This window comes from Salvelinus namaycush, chromosome 30, assembly GCF_016432855.1.
Source record: "Salvelinus namaycush isolate Seneca chromosome 30, SaNama_1.0, whole genome shotgun sequence".
NCBI classification, from domain to species: Eukaryota; Metazoa; Chordata; class Actinopteri; order Salmoniformes; family Salmonidae; genus Salvelinus; species Salvelinus namaycush.
The window spans coordinates 617,138-633,851 of record NC_052336.1 but is presented as its reverse complement, the minus strand read 5'-3'; the positions used below and the strand labels follow the sequence as shown (position 1 = coordinate 633,851).

The following is a 16,714-nucleotide window of genomic DNA, read 5'->3' as shown; positions in this document are numbered from 1 at the left end:
AAACCAAACATTCTCTCCTTAACCGGTCAACTGACTGTAACATTTCCCGACTTTAAAACACGCCTGGATAGACTGGTCGGTCCCATGGCTGACGAGGCTACAGGGCGTTTTTTCTTTCTTATTTTCTTCTTTGTGTACGTGTAACTCGAGACTCTGGTGTTACATAACCGCTCAATCCCAGTTTCAATCAAAGAATGTTTCTCACGCGAATATCCGCGGGCGGTTCCATAGTGATAAGAGCTGCGCGCTGCGGCACGGGACAAAGGCGCAGATTTTCCCCTCGAGGTGCAGAAGAGCGAGCGCCCAGATCCGGGGAAGGACCGATCATAAACACGCGTCATGGGTAAGTCTCAATATGAAATATTAGTGCGTTTATAATATCTCTGCTTTCAGGTACTTTGGTTTATATTTCATTATCCTGCTGGCTTGTTCAGCTGAATTTAAAGTTGTCATGCATTTGTCAAGTGTTTGAGCGATTAGCCAACAAGTGGTGTGATTTTGTGCTGATGCCTTAGTACTTTGTGTTGCTACACTGAGTAAGATTTATGCAAACGCTATAATGACAAAACCACTCTTTTTTATTCATTAAAGCAGATTATTGTGATCAGCATTATTGAACTTGGACAGCTTTGTATAATTGTTCTGTTGTAGTTTAACAAACACAATGGATGTATGATGTATTGTCAGTTGTGGAAACAGTCAAATATACCTTAATAGAAAATGAGTCAGGTATCAAATCATATCAAATGTATTTATAAAGCCCTTCTTACATCAGCTGATATCTCAAAGTGCTGTACAGAAACCCAGCCTAAAACCCCTAACAGCAAGCAATGCAGGTGTAGAAGCACGGTGGCTAGGAAAAACTCCCTAGAAAGGCCAAAACCTAGGAAGAAACCTAGAGAGGAACCAGGCTATAAGGGGTGGCCAGTCCTCTTCTGGCTGTGCCGGGTGGAGATTATAACAGAACATGGCCAAGATGTTCAAATGTTCATAAATGACCAGCATGGTCAAATAATAATAATCACAGTAGTTGTCGAGGGTGCAGCAAGTCAGCACCTCAGGAGTAAATGTCAGTTGGCTTTTCATAGCCGATCATTAAGAGTATCTCTACCGCTCCTGCTGTCTCTAGAGAGTTGAAAACAGCAGGTCTGGGACAGGTAGCACGTCCGGTGAACAGGTCAGGGTTCCATAGCCACAGGCAGAACAGTTGAAACTGGAGCAGCAGCACGGCCAGGTGGACTGGGGACAGCAAGGAGTCATCGTGCCAGGTAGTCCTAAGGCATGGTCCTAGGGCTCAGGTCCTCCGAGAGAGAGAAAGAAAGAGAGAAAGAGAGAATTAGAGAGAGCATACTTAAATTCACACAGGACACCGGATAAGACCGGAGAAGTACTCCAGATATAACAAACTGACCCTAGCCCCCCGACACATAAACTACTGCAGCATAAATACTGGAGGCTGAGACAGGAGGGGTCAGGAGACACTGTGGCCCCATCCGATGATACCCCCGGACAGGGCCAAACAGGAAGGATATAACCCCACCCACTTTGCCAAAGCACAGCCCCCACACCACTAGAGGGATATCTTCAACCACCAATTTACCATCCTGAGACAAGGCCGAGTATAGCCCACAAAGATCTCCGCCACGGCACAACCCAAGGGGGGGCGCCAACCCAGACAGGAAGATCACGTCAGTGACTCTACCCCCTCAAGTGACGCACCCCTTCTAGGGACGGCATGAAAGAGCACCAGAGGCAGAGAATCCCAGTGGAGAGAGGGGAACCGGCCAGGCAGAGACAGCAAGGGCGGTTCGTTGCTCCAGAGCCTTTCCGTTCACCTTCACACTCCTGGGCCAGACTACACTCAATCATATGACCCACTGAAGAGATGAGTCTTCAGTAAAGACTTAAAAGTTGAGACCGAGTCTACGTCTCTCACATGGGTAGGCAGACCATTCCATAAAAATTAAGATCTATAGGAGAAAGCCCTGCCTCCAGCTGTTTGCTTAGAAATTCTAGGGACAATTAGGAGGCCTGCGTCTTGTGACCGTAGCGTACGTGTAGGTATGTACGGCAGGACCAAATCGGAAAGATAGGTAGGAGCAAGCCCATGTAATGCTTTGTAGGTTAGCAGTAAAACCTTGAAATCAGCCCTTGCCTTAACAGGAAGCCAGTGTAGGGAGGCTAGCACTGGAGTAATATGATCAAATTTTGGGGTTCTAGTCAGGATTCTAGCAGCCGTATTTAGCACTAACTGAAGTTTATTTTGTGCTTTATCCGGGTAGCCGGAAAGTAGAGCATTGCAGTAGTCTAACCTAGAAGTAACAAAAGCATGGATACATTTTTCTGCATCATTTTTGGACAGAAAGTTTCTGATCTTTGCAATGTTATGCAGATGGAAAAAAGTTGTCCTTGAAACAGTCTTGATATGTTCGTCAAAAGAGAGATCAGGGTCCAGAGTAACGCCGAGGTCCTTCACAGTTTTATTTGAGACAACTTTACAACCATCAAGATTAATTGTCAGATTTAACAGAAGATCTCTTTGTTTCTTGGGAGCTAGAACAAGCATCTCTGTTTTGGCCGAGTTTAAAAGTAGAACGTTTTCAGCCATCCACTTCCTTATGTCTGAAACACAGGCTTCCAGCGAGGGCAATTTTGGGGCTTCACCATGTTTCATTGAAATGTACAGCTGTGTGTCATCCGCATAGCAGTGAAAGTTAACATTATGTTTTCGAATGACATCCCCAAGAGGTAAAATATATAGTGAAAACAATAGTGGTCCTAAAACGGAACCTTGAGGAACACTGAAATGTACAGTTTATTTGTCAGAGGACAAGCCATTCACAGAGACAAACTGATATCTTTCCGACAGATAAGATCTAAACCAGGCCAGAACTTGTCCGTGTAGACCAATTTGGGTTTCCAATCTCTCCAAAAGAATGTGGTGATCGATGGTATCAAAGGCAGCACTAAGGTCTAGGAGCACGAGGACAGATGCAGAGCCTCGGTCTGACGCCATTAAAAGGTAATTTACCACCTTCACAAGTGCAGTCTCAGTGCTATGATGGGGTCTAAAACCAGACTGAAGCATTTCGTATACATTGTTTGTGTTGAGGAAGGCAGTGAGTTGCTGCGCAACAGCTTTTTCTAACATTTTTGAGAGGAATGGAAGATTCGATATAGGCTGATAGTTTTTTATATTTTCTGGGTCAAGATTTGGCGTTTTCAAGAGAGACTTTATTACTGCCACTTTTAGTGAGTTTGGTACACATCCGGTGGATAGAGAGCCGTTTATTATGTTCGAGGGCCGAGCACAGAAAGCAACTCTTTAAGTAGTTTAGTTGGAATAGGGTCCAGTATGCAGCTTGACGGTTTAGAGGCCATGATTATTTTCATCATTGTGTCAAGAGATATAGTACTAAAACACTTGAGTGTCTCTCTTGATCCTAGGTCCTGGCAGAGTTGTGCCAAAGTAAAAGTGAAATGTCACCCAGTAAAATACTACTTAAAAAAGTCTGAAAAGTATTTGGTTTTAAATATACTTAAGTATCAAAAGTAAAAAATAATTGCTAAAAAAATAAATAATAATACTTTAAGTATCAAAAGTAAATGTAATTGCTAAAAAAAAAAAAAAAAACTTAAGTATCAAAAGTAAAAGTATAAATAATTTCAAACATCCTCCTATTTTCTCGTTGTTTTTATTTACAGATGGCCAGGGGCTCCAAGGCTCTGTAGCAGGAGGATGTTGTGGAGCCTCCTGGCCTACAGGCAGTGTTGTTGTATGGGTGCGTGCTGGTGGCAGGCATGTCAGGCGCAGGAGATCCGCCTTGCTATAAAACGAAGCAGTTTAATAAGTGCTCAAAACGCCCGAAAATATAAAAAATAATACAAATAGGTACAAAAACCGTCGCACACCAGAACATAATCTTACACAAAGCTTACAAACAAACAATCACCGACAAGGACAATGAGCGGTAACAGAGGGTTAATAAATACACAACATGTAATGAATGGGATTTGGAAACAGGTGTGATACAAGACAAGACAAAACCAATGGAAAATGAAAAGAGGATCAGCGATGGCTAGAAGGTCGACGACCGCCGAACGCCGCCCGAACAAGGAGAGGGATCGACTTCGGAGGAAGTCATGACAGCTGTGTGAAATAGGATATTGTTTTTGTACACCCCCCCTCCCAAATGGCAGACTTACCAGACATGTTTTCCCTTCACGATTCTCTCTGAAAGTATGTGATGACTGACTGCTGTACACAGGTACAGAACATTAGGAATGTACAAGCCGTCTACTGCTCATTGAGACGAAAGGGGAAATTGTCATTGCCGCAAACAAACCTAGAACGTGTTCATGACGTTTCCTGTTATCCTGGGTAATAGCCCACTAATACAGGCTGAGGCCCAAATCACCTTGATTCAACTCACTGAGGGTTTGATGATTCGTTGACATGTTGAATCAGGGAAGTTTGTCCGGGGCTACAACAACAATGTGTACTGTTGGGAGGACTGGAGCTGGGAAACACTGCCCTATATAGTACACCACCCTATTGGACACTGGTCAAAAGTAGTGCACTATAAAGGGAATAGGGTGCCATGTGGAACACAGACACAGTCATAACCCAGTAATGACATACATTCTTGGGAAAAAGGTGCTCTCTAGAACCAAAAAGGGTTTTTCAGCTGTTCTCATAGAAGAACCCTTTTGAATAACCTCTTTTGGGTTCCAGGTAGAACTCTTTTTGGTCCCAGGTAGAACTCTTTTGGGTCCCAGGTAGAACCCTTTTGGGTTCCAGGTAGAACTCTTTTTGGTTCCGGGTAGAACTCTTTTTGGTTCCGGGTAGAACCCTTTTTGGTTCCAGGTGGAACTCTTTTGGGTTCCAAAAGGGTTCTACCTGTAACCAAAAAAGGGTTCTCCTATGGCGACAGCCACAGAACCCTTTTGGAATGCTTTTTTTCTAAGAGTGAGTAAAAACCAGATAATAACACATTCATAATGAAATGTAACTTGATGTGTAGTTTTGTTTTAGGGAAACAATTATGACTGATCCATCCACCAGCTTATCATACATGCGTCCCTGTGTGTGTGTGTGTGTGTGTGTGTGTGTGTGTGTGTGTGTGTGTGTGTGTGTGTGTGTGTGTGTGTGTGTGTGTGTGTGTGTGTGTGTGTGTGTGTGTGTGTGTGTGTGTGTGTGTTCTTGTGTGTGTGTGTGTGTACCAGCTCAGAAGACTGTGCTGATTGTGTACGCCCATCAGAGTGGGGGGTCCTTTAACTCGGCAGCGAAGGATGTTGCCGTGGAAGCCCTCAGACAGCAGGGCTACGAGGTTGTTGTGTCTGACCTCTACGCCATGAACTTCAGAGCCTCCGCCACAATGGAGGATATCACAGGTACACACACACACACATGCCAACACACACACACACACACACACGCCAACACAGACACACACATACCAACACGCACACACACACATGCCAACATACGTGCCAACAAACTACACACACGCTTGACGTTGCTGCTGTTCTGTCTCTTTGTCAGGTGAGGTGAAGAACCCGGAGCACTTCAAGTACGGAGAGGAGACCATGCAAGCCTGGAAGGAGGGTCGACTCAGTGATGACATCATAGCTGAGCAGCGGAAAGTGGAGGCGGCGGAGCTCGTCATCTTCCAGGTCAGAGGTCACACACTCTTCCCCTCTCTCTCCTCCTCTCTTTCTCTTTCTGTCTCTCTCCCCTTCCCCCCACCTCTCTTTCTGTCTCACTCCCCTTCCCCTCTCTCTCTCTTTCTCTCTCTCTCCCCTTCCCCTCACCTCTCTTTCTGTCTCACTCCCCTTCCCCCCACCTCTCTTTCTGTCTCACTCCCCCCCTTTCTCTCTCTTCCCCCCTCTTTCTCTTTCTCTCCCCGTCCCCTCACCTCTCTCTCTCCCCCCACTCTCTTTCTCTTTCTGTCTCACTCCCCTTCCCCCCACCTCTCTTTTTGTCTCACTCCCCTTCCCCCCACCTCTCTTGTCTCACTCCCCTTCCCCCCACCTCTCTTTCTGTCTCACTCCCCCCCTTTCTCTCTCTTCCCCCCTCTTTCTCTTTCTCTCCCCGTCCCCTCACCTCTCTCTCTCCCCCCACTCTCTTTCTCTTTCTGTCTCACTCCCCTTCCCCCCACCTCTCTTTTTGTCTCACTCCCCTTCCCCCCACCTCTCTTCCTGTCTCATTCCCCTTCCCCCCACCTCTCTTTCTGTCTCACTCCCCTTCCCCCCACCTCTCTTTCTGTCTCACTCCCCCCCTTTCTCTCTCTTCCCCCCTCTTTCTCTTTCTCTCCCCTTCCCCTCACCTCTCTCTCTCCCCCCACTCTCTTTCTCTTTCTGTCTCTCTCTCCTTCCCCTCACCTCTCTTTCTGTCTCTCTCCCCTTCCCCCCACCTCTCTTTTTGTCTTACTCCCCTCCCCCCTCTCTTTCTCTCTCTTCCCCCCTCTCTCTCCCCCCTCTCTCTCTTTCTCTTTCTGTCTCACTCCCCTTCCCCCCACCTCTCTTTCTGTCTCACTCCCCTTCCCCCCACCTCTCTTTCTGTCTCACTCCCCTTCCCCCCACCTCTCTTTCTGTCTCACTCCCCTTCCCCCCACCTCTCTTTCTGTCTCACTCCCCTTCCCCCCACCTCTCTTTCTGTCTCACTCCCCTTCCCCCCACCTCTCTTTCTGTCTCACTCCCCTTCCCCCCACCTCTCTTTCTGTCTCACTCCCCTTCCCCCCACCTCTCTTTCTGTCTCACTCCCCTTCCCCCCACCTCTCTTTCTGTCTCACTCCTCTCCCACCACCTCTCTTTCTGTCTCACTCTCCTTCCCCCCACCTCTCTTTCTGTCTCACTCCCCTTCCCCCCACCTCTCTTTCTGTCTCACTCCCCTTCCCCCCACCTCTCTTTCTGTCTCACTCTCCTTCCCCCCACCTCTCTTTCTGTCTCACTCCTCTCCCACCACCTCTCTTTCTGTCTTTCTTCTTCGACTGTGCCTTGCTGCGTTTAAATTCTCCACCTTTGTATTTAAGCCTACACTCCCCATCATAGTTTAAAAATCATTGGCTTGGTGTAGCTGAAGTGTCAACCATCTCTCTCTCCCCATCAGTTCCCTATGTACTGGTTCAGCGTTCCAGCCATCATGAAGGGCTGGATAGACAGAGTCCTGAGTCAAGGCTTTGCCTTCTCGCTGCAGAAGATGTACAGCAATGGAATATTCAAGGTTTGACCTTTTGACCCTTCTGTTCATGTCTTTAGTTCCAGTAGCCTGTGTTAGTGTCATACCCATTGACAATGAGCAGGAAGAGTTCATGCCTGGTATGGGCCGAATCAGGAGGATTTGATGTAAATGCAATGCTCCCACCTAATCCAGTCCCCACTTGTGACTGAAAACAAGGGTAGAGATGCCAATTGAAAAGCTCTCTGTTAGAAACGTAGATAGCTGGCTATATGACATAAAATCCTGTGTAAAATAGCTATATGTCTATAAAGGTGCATTAACTGTAAAGCTATCAGTCACTAGTGGAAACATTTACAACTTAAATTAAGTTACGTTATCTTTGTTTATGTATTTTACCTCAGACAATCTGGTAGTAAGTTTGCTAGCTAGAATTCCTAGCAGTTTATGCTAACTAGCTAGCTGGCTAGCATTAACTGCTAGTGAAGTTGCTAGCTAACAAGTTAGCATAAACTAGCGCTAACTGGGCTAGTCATTGTCTAAATGTCTAATTCACTGGTAGAAACACATTCATAACCATAAAGGGGTAACTATCCCCCAACACACTCAACCAACATGTTATTACTTTACTACTTTACCAAAAATGTATTTAAAAAATTCTCTCTAAAAGTGGATTATTTAAGGCTTTCCTACATATATATATATATATATATATATATAAACAAATAGAGATCTAACTTCATTGGAATATATCTACAACTTTTTCAACATTTCAAAAAATTTGATCAATTTACCACAATCGTTTTTTTGAATTATCTCAAAATTGTGATGAAATAGAGGACATTTTTTTGTTCAGCAAGAACAGTGACAGCCAGGTAAAGTGTTGCGAAAATAATATGGTGACATCTTGTGGTCTCTATGTGAATTACAGCTAGTTACCCCCTATTATCCTACCAGTGTAAAATAGCCGTAATGTAGGGGGTCCACCACTCTGCCCAAAGTGGGTAAAAAACGCGCGTTGGTGATGAAATGTATCTTCCATATGCTATAAAATACATTTTACTAAGACAAATATGATTCTTCATGTTCTGAATGGTTAATCAAAGCGGAATGAAGTCGGGACCTGCATTGAATAGCAATGGACAGTTGGCGTTCATTTCCTGATTCCGTTTTGTTCACGTTTATTTGCCGCTAGTTTGCGTAACTGCGTGACAGTAGGATGTTCTAGATTGCATAGACTGAAAGTGCGCCAGCATGAATGAGCACGATGCATTCCATGTTGGCAAATTAGGATTTGTAAAGTCATGTAAATTAGTTTCATAATTTTTTATAACACTTTTAAATATTATCAAAACATATCAGCTATTATAGGAATGACCCTTCGGTGCGTGTCTGTGTGTGCTGCGTGCGTGCGTGACATTTCAGCAGCAGGTATAAAATAATGACAGACAACAAACTACCTAGATAGCCAGTTCAAAGTATAAATTGTATCAGTTATCTCACTAGTTAACTAGAGCTAACGAAGCATAAATGTTGTTGTAGCCTTTCCCCCGGCACTGTAGACAGCCTAAATACATCTGCACCGTTGGAAAGCTGGTAAACAGTAGCCATGTAAATTGAGACAACATTAAAACTCTTCTAAGAATAGCCTAATTGAGAAATAACTTGCTGTGCATAGATCTCCCCGGAAATATGAATAGTAGAGCCTAGTATATAAACATGTCTAGACACCTTGCTTTGAAGTAGCCGACCTTATCCATTTGATCCCTGATTCATTCAATGAGGGAAATAATTTTATAAAGACAAAAGTATTTCCTTGTAATGTTGCAATATTTAACATAAAGGGTGGCAACCATCCTCCAGGATAGCTACTGTGTGTGCAGGCTTTTGTTCCAGCCCTGTTCTAACCACATTGTAGCCTTAGCAACAGCTGCTCAACAGGACCTTCATACGTAGACTTGGGTGTTTCAGGGCTGGATCAGAAGCCTGCATGATGGACACCCAGGAGCTCTCTAGATGACAACATGTGACTAGTGCAGGTTCTACTTTGTGGGGGGTTAAGTGCCTTGATAAAAGGGCACAGCGACAGGAGATGGTAGGCCTTGTGGGATCAGACACAGAAGCCTTCCAGTGTCAATAATGCTTACTTTTTTCATGTAGTCTAAATAATAGCCATGAAATGTGGTTAAGTCATGGAGAAGTCATGGAAAATGTGAATAAACCCTTCACAGTGAATAATCAGAGGTCTCTTGATCATAACGTCATTTGTAAATTTCGGTGAATATAGTCTAATGGAAAAAGACAGCTGCTGCACTTCTTTCATCCCGAGTCAAGCATTGATTAACATTTATATTTTTTTTAAAGTCTGATTTCGTAACCTAATACATCCCATAATAAGCACCGGGCTCTGTTGACAGAGCGGTGGCTGGTTTCTTGCAGTGACGTTTGAGTATTTTACATGTTGCGGCAAAGTTGTTTCCGTGGATCACAAGGAGCCAAATGGACACAAACTAAAAATTAAATGTAAAAGTCTTTGAAAATGGAAAAGCTTGTGGCTCCGTTGACATTTCACAGAGATAATATTGATTTCGTGACAAATCGTCAAAAAATAACAGGAATTTTGCATTAACATGAAAAGGGTATACTAAAATATAAAAATACTAAATGTCATGTGTCAAAATGGATACCTCTTGAACCTCTATGTTGTTTTATGTCCTCCGGATTGGAGAAGAAAGATGACGAGTCCAACGCTGAGTCTCTGTTAGCCTTAATTCTCTAACAGCGTCCAGTCTAGCTGACGCAATGCTATTCTCTAACATCGTCCAGTCTCGCTGACGCAATGCTATTCTCTAACATCGTCCCGTCTAGTTGACGTAATGCTATTCTCTAACATCGTCCAGTCTAGTTGACGTAATGCTATTCTCTAACATCATCCAGTCTAGCTGACGCAATGCTATTCTCTAACATCGTCCAGTCTAGCTGACGTAATGCTATTCTCTAACAGCGTCCAGTCTAGCTGACGCAATGCTATTCTCTAACAGCGTCCAGTCTAGTTGACGTAATGCTATTCTCTAACATCGTCCCGTCTAGCTGACGTAATGCTATTCTCTAACATCGTCCAGTCTAGCTGACGCAATGCTATTCTCTAACATCGTCCAGTCTCGCTGACGCAATGCTATTCTCTAACATCGTCCAGTCTAGCTGACGCAATGCTATTCTCTAACATCGTCCAGTCTAGCTGACGCAATGCTATTCTCTAACATCGTCCAGTCTCGCTGACGCAATGCTATTCTCTAACATCGTCCAGTCTAGCTGATGTAATGCTATTCTCTAACAGCGTCCAGTCTAGCTGACGTAATGCTATTCTCTAACATCGTCCAGTCTAGCTGACGTAATGCTATTCTCTAACATCGTCCAATCTAGCTGATGCAATGCTATTCTCTAACAGCGTCCAGTCTAGCTGACGTAATGCTATTCTCTAACATCGTCCAGTCTAGCTGATGTAATGCTATTCTCTAACATCGTCCAGTCTAGCTGACGTAATGCTATTCTCTAACAGCGTCCAGTCTAGCTGACGTAATGCTATTCTCTAACAGCGTCCAGTCTAGCTGACGTAATGCTATTCTCTAACATCGTCCAGTCTAGTTGACGTAATGCTATTCTCTAACATCGTCCAGTCTAGCTGATGTAATGCTATTCTCTAACATCGTCCAGTCTAGTTGACGTAATGCTATTCTCTAACATCGTCCAGTCTAGCTGACGTAATGCTATTCTCTAACAGCGTCCAGTCTAGCTGACGTAATGCTATTCTCTAACATCGTCCCGTCTAGTTGACGTAATGCTATTCTCTAACAGCGTCCAGTCTAGCTGACGTAATGCTATTCTCTAACATCGTCCCGTCTAGTTGACGTAATGCTATTCTCTAACAGCGTCCCGTCTAGCTGACGTAATGCTATTCTCTAACAGCGTCCAGTCTAGCTGACGTAATGCTATTCTCTAACATCGTCCCGTCTAGTTGACGTAATGCTATTCTCTAACAGCATCCAGTCTAGCTGACGTAATGCTATTCTCTAACATCGTCCAGTCTAGCTGACGTAATGCTATTCTCTAACAGCGTCCAGTCTAGCTGACGTAATGCTATTCTCTAACATCGTCCAGTCTCGCTGACGCAATGCTATTCTCTAACATCGTCCAGTCTAGCTGACGCAATGCTATTCTCTAACATCGTCCAGTCTAGTTGACGTAATGCTATTCTCTAACATCGTCCAGTCTAGCTGACGCAATGCTATTCTCTAACAGCGTCCAGTCTAGCTGACGTAATGCTATTCTCTAACAGCGTCCAGTCTAGCTGACGTAATGCTATTCTCTAACAGCGTCCAGTCTAGCTGACGCAATGCTATTCTCTAACAGCGTCCAGTCTAGCTGACGTAATGCTATTCTCTAACAGCGTCCAGTCTAGCTGACGTAATGCTATTCTCTAACAGCGTCCAGTCTAGCTGACGTAATGCTATTCTCTAACAGCGTCCCGTCTAGCTGACGTAATGCTATTCTCTAACAGCGTCCAGTCTAGCTGACGCAATGCTATTCTCTAACAGCGTCCAGTCTAGCTGACGTAATGCTATTCTCTAACAGCGTCCCGTCTAGCTGACGTAATGCTATTCTCTAACAGCGTCCAGTCTAGCTGACGTAATGCTATTCTCTAACAGCGTCCCGTCTAGCTGACGTAATGCTATTCTCTAACAGCGTCCAGTCTAGCTGACGTAATGCTATTCTCTAACAGCGTCCAGTCTAGCTGACGTAATGCTATTCTCTAACAGCGTCCCGTCTAGCTGACGTAATGCTATTCTCTAACAGCGTCCAGTCTAGCTGATGTAATGCTATTCTCTAACAGCGTCCAGTCTAGCTGACGCAATGCTATTCTCTAACATCGTCCAGTCTAGCTGACGTAATGCTATTCTCTAACAGCGTCCAGTCTAGCTGATGTAATGCTATTCTCTAACAGCGTCCAGTCTAGCTGACGCAATGCTATTCTCTAACATCGTCCAGTCTAGCTGACGTAATGCTACTCTCTAACAGCGTCCAGTCTAGCTGACGTAATGCTATTCTCTAACATCGTCCAGTCTAGCTGACGTAATGCTATTCTCTAACATCGTCCAGTCTAGCTGACGCAATGCTATTCTCTAACAGCGTCCAGTCTAGCTGACGTAATGCTATTCTCTAACATCGTCCAGTCTAGCTGATGTAATGCTATTCTCTAACATCGTCCAGTCTAGCTGACGTAATGCTATTCTCTAACAGCGTCCAGTCTAGCTGACGTAATGCTATTCTCTAACAGCGTCCAGTCTAGCTGACGTAATGCTATTCTCTAACATCGTCCAGTCTAGTTGACGTAATGCTATTCTCTAACATCGTCCAGTCTAGCTGATGTAATGTTATTCTCTAACATCGTCCAGTCTAGTTGACGTAATGCTATTCTCTAACATCGTCCAGTCTAGCTGACGTAATGCTATTCTCTAACAGCGTCCAGTCTAGCTGACGTAATGCTATTCTCTAACATCGTCCCGTCTAGTTGACGTAATGCTATTCTCTAACAGCGTCCAGTCTAGCTGACGTAATGCTATTCTCTAACATCGTCCCGTCTAGTTGACGTAATGCTATTCTCTAACAGCGTCCCGTCTAGCTGACGTAATGCTATTCTCTAACAGCGTCCAGTCTAGCTGACGTAATGCTATTCTCTAACATCGTCCCGTCTAGTTGACGTAATGCTATTCTCTAACATCGTCCAGTCTAGTTGACGTAATGCTATTCTCTAACAGCATCCAGTCTAGCTGACGTAATGCTATTCTCTAACATCGTCCAGTCTAGCTGACGTAATGCTATTCTCTAACAGCGTCCAGTCTAGCTGACGTAATGCTATTCTCTAACATCGTCCAGTCTCGCTGACGCAATGCTATTCTCTAACATCGTCCAGTCTAGCTGACGCAATGCTATTCTCTAACATCGTCCAGTCTAGTTGACGTAATGCTATTCTCTAACATCGTCCAGTCTAGCTGACGCAATGCTATTCTCTAACATCGTCCAGTCTAGTTGACGTAATGCTATTCTCTAACAGCGTCCAGTCTAGCTGACGTAATGCTATTCTCTAACAGCGTCCAGTCTAGCTGACGTAATGCTATTCTCTAACAGCGTCCCGTCTAGCTGACGTAATGCTATTCTCTAACAGCGTCCAGTCTAGCTGACGTAATGCTATTCTCTAACAGCGTCCCGTCTAGCTGACGTAATGCTATTCTCTAACAGCGTCCAGTCTAGCTGACGTAATGCTATTCTCTAACAGCGTCCAGTCTAGCTGACGTAATGCTATTCTCTAACAGCGTCCCGTCTAGCTGACGTAATGCTATTCTCTAACAGCGTCCCGTCTAGCTGATGTAATGCTATTCTCTAACAGCGTCCAGTCTAGCTGATGTAATGCTATTCTCTAACATCGTCCAGTCTAGCTGACGCAATGCTATTCTCTAACATCGTCCAGTCTAGCTGACGTAATGCTACTCTCTAACAGCGTCCAGTCTAGCTGACGTAATGCTATTTTCCTGATTTTTCACCACGTTTTTTCTCTGGCATCCATTGATTTAATCACCCTGATTTTGTCCATCCTACATGGGTGAAAACATCCTACATGGGTGAAAACATTCTACATGGGTAAAAACATTCTACATGGGTAAAAACATCCTACATGGGTAAAACCATCCTACATGGGTAAAAAACATCCTACATGGGTTAAAACATCCTACATGGGTAAAAAAAACAAAAACATTTTGAAAGGATGATGATAGAGACATGAGTTTTGGACCACTGGTTTCTGTTTGAGCAGTACCTACACAATTAATATAGTGTTTTACCCATTGGTCAAATGATTTTGTTTGGACACCCTACATAATATCTACCTTATGAAATGACACACTGCTCTCGTTCAGTTCAGGCTACATTGCTTCTAGGTTCAGGGTCAATTGTGTTTTGGTGGAATGAATAGGGCCTGTGTTTTGTTGGAGTTAAACTTCAGGCTCTTTGTCATTTTACAGGACAAGAAAGCCATGTTGTCGTTCAGCACTGGATCTATGCAGACTATGTTCCGCCCCGACGGCCTCAACGGAGACATTAACGTCACACTGTGGCCCCTACAGGTAACCCAGGAAGACAGACATTAACGTCACACTGTGGCCCCTACAGGTAACCCAGGAAGACAGACATTAACGTCACACTGTGGCCCCTACAGGTAACCCAGGAAGACAGACATTAACGTCACACTGTGGCCCCTACAGGTAACCCAGGAAGACAGACATTAACGTCACACTGTGGCCCCTACAGGTAACCCAGGAAGACAGACATTAACGTCACACTGTGGCCCCTACAGGTAACCCAGGAAGACAGCCAGGGGGAAAGAGTTATTTCACTGTATTTGCTTCTATTTCACTGTATTTGCTTCTCATGGATTTAGAAGGTAATCAAGTGGTGTTGGGGAGACTTGTGTGTCTCAAAAGGAGTTTCCTCATACATTTTGATGCTTCAAGGTTACCTCCAAATACCAAGTATTTCCAATGTGTTTCATTTCGTTGTGGGTTTGCATTTGTTGGGTCTATTCCATTGGTTCCATTGTAGCATATTGTGCAAACTAAACCAAGCGCAGATCAAGTATCCACTCTATGTATTTGACCCAGTCTCCTCTCCTCTCTCCTCTCTCCTCTCCTCACTCCTCTCCTCACTCCTCTCTCCTCTCTCCTCTCCTCACTCCTCTCCTCACTCCTCTCCTCTCCTCACTCCTCTCCTCTCTCCTCCACGTCGCTCCATCCTTCCAGAACGGCGTGCTTCACTTCTGTGGGTTCCAGGTGCTAGCCCCCCAGGTGTTCTGGTGTCCGGGACACAGCCCCCCCGCGACACGGACAGCCGTGCTGGATGGCTGGAGGGCCAGGCTGAAGACCCTGCTGGTCGAGCGACCCCTGACCTTTGCCCCCTGCGAGATGTTTGACCTGACCTTCCCCGGGGGCTTCGTGCTGCGGCCGGAGGTCAGGGAGGAGCAGAGCACCCGCCCCCACGGCATCACCACCGGACACCACCTGGGGAAACCACTCCCCCCTGACAACCAGCTGAAGACTGATAACCCCTCCCCCCTGACAACCAGCTGAAGGCTGATAACCCCTCCTCCCTGACAACCAGCTGAAGGCTGATAACCCCTCCTCCCTGACAACCAGCTGAAGGCTGATAACCCCTCCTCCCTGACAACCAGCTGAAGGCTGATAACCCCTCCCCCCTGACAACCTGCTGAAGGCTGATAACCCCTCCCCCCTGACAACCAGCTGAAGGCTGATAACCCCTCCCCCCTGACAACCAGCTGAAGGCTGATAACCCCTCCCCCCTGACAACCAGCTGAAGGCTGATAACCCCTCCCCCCTGACAACCAGCTAAAGGCTGATAACCCCTCCCCCCTGACAACCTGCTGAAGGCTGATAACCCCTCCCCCCTGACAACCAGCTGAAGGCTGATAACCCCTCCCCCCTGACAACCGGCTGAAGGCTGATAACCCCTCCCCCCTGACAACCGGCTGAAGGATGATAACCCCTCCCCCCTGACAACCGGCTGAAGGCTGATAACCCCTCCCCCCTGACAACCAGCTGAAGGCTGATAACTCCTCCCCCCTGACAACCAGCTGAAGGCTGAAGGCTGATAACTCCTCCCCCCTGCCAACCAGCTGAAGGCTGATAACTCCTCCCCCCTGACAACCAGCTGAAGGCTGATAACCCCTCCCCCCTGACAACCAGCTGAAGGCTGATAACCCCTCCCCCCTGACAACCAGCTGAAGGCTGAAGGCTGATAACCCTTGGATAATTATTTATCCAATAGAACCCAGAGAGTGTTCTTCAGTGGAAGCTTCTCTAACATCAAATATGTAAAGTGCGGTGTCCCTCAGGGCAGTTGCCTTGGGTCGTTACTCTCCTCTATTTTTACAAATGATTTGCCACTGGTCTTACACAAAGCTAGAATGACTAAGTATGCAGATGATTCCACACTCTACACATTAGTATCAGGTGATTAATATTAAAAACATTCTCTAAGACCTAAACCTCAGCTGGTTGTTGTGTATAAAGAGTGTGACCATTGAGCAAGTTGAGGAAGCTAAATTCCTAGTTATAAACTGGGTGCTTCGAGCCCTGAATGCTGATTGGCTGACAGCCGTGGTATACCACGGGTATAACAAAACATTTATTTGGACTCCTCTAATTACGTTGGTAACCAGTTTATAATAGCAATAAGGCACCTCGGGGGGTTTGTGGTAAATGACCAATATACCACGCACGGCTAAAGGCTGTATCCAGGAACTCCGCATTGCGTCGTGCTCCTCATTCTGTATCACTATGTACTAAAGCACTGCTGATATCTGAATATCTGTATATGTTATACAACCATTACTATAGTACATACTTATAATAAAACAATTAGTGACAAATAATAGAGCTGTGTTATGACCTTTACGTGACCTTCACA

General features: G+C 45.4%; 1 protein-coding gene across 1 annotated transcript; it reads left to right on the top strand.

Annotated features, from left to right (window-relative positions):
• Positions 1 to 236: 236 nt before the first annotated feature.
• Positions 237 to 16,657, top strand: nqo1 (NAD(P)H dehydrogenase, quinone 1). Its single transcript, XM_038969634.1, has 6 exons — positions 237 to 343; positions 5,227 to 5,394; positions 5,546 to 5,676; positions 7,112 to 7,225; positions 14,257 to 14,358; positions 15,031 to 16,657. Exons 1-6 carry the CDS (start codon positions 340 to 342, stop codon positions 15,355 to 15,357), a joined length of 846 nt encoding a protein of 281 aa, XP_038825562.1. The 5' UTR covers positions 237 to 339; the 3' UTR covers positions 15,358 to 16,657.
• The last annotated feature ends 57 nt before the right edge of the window (positions 16,658 to 16,714 follow it).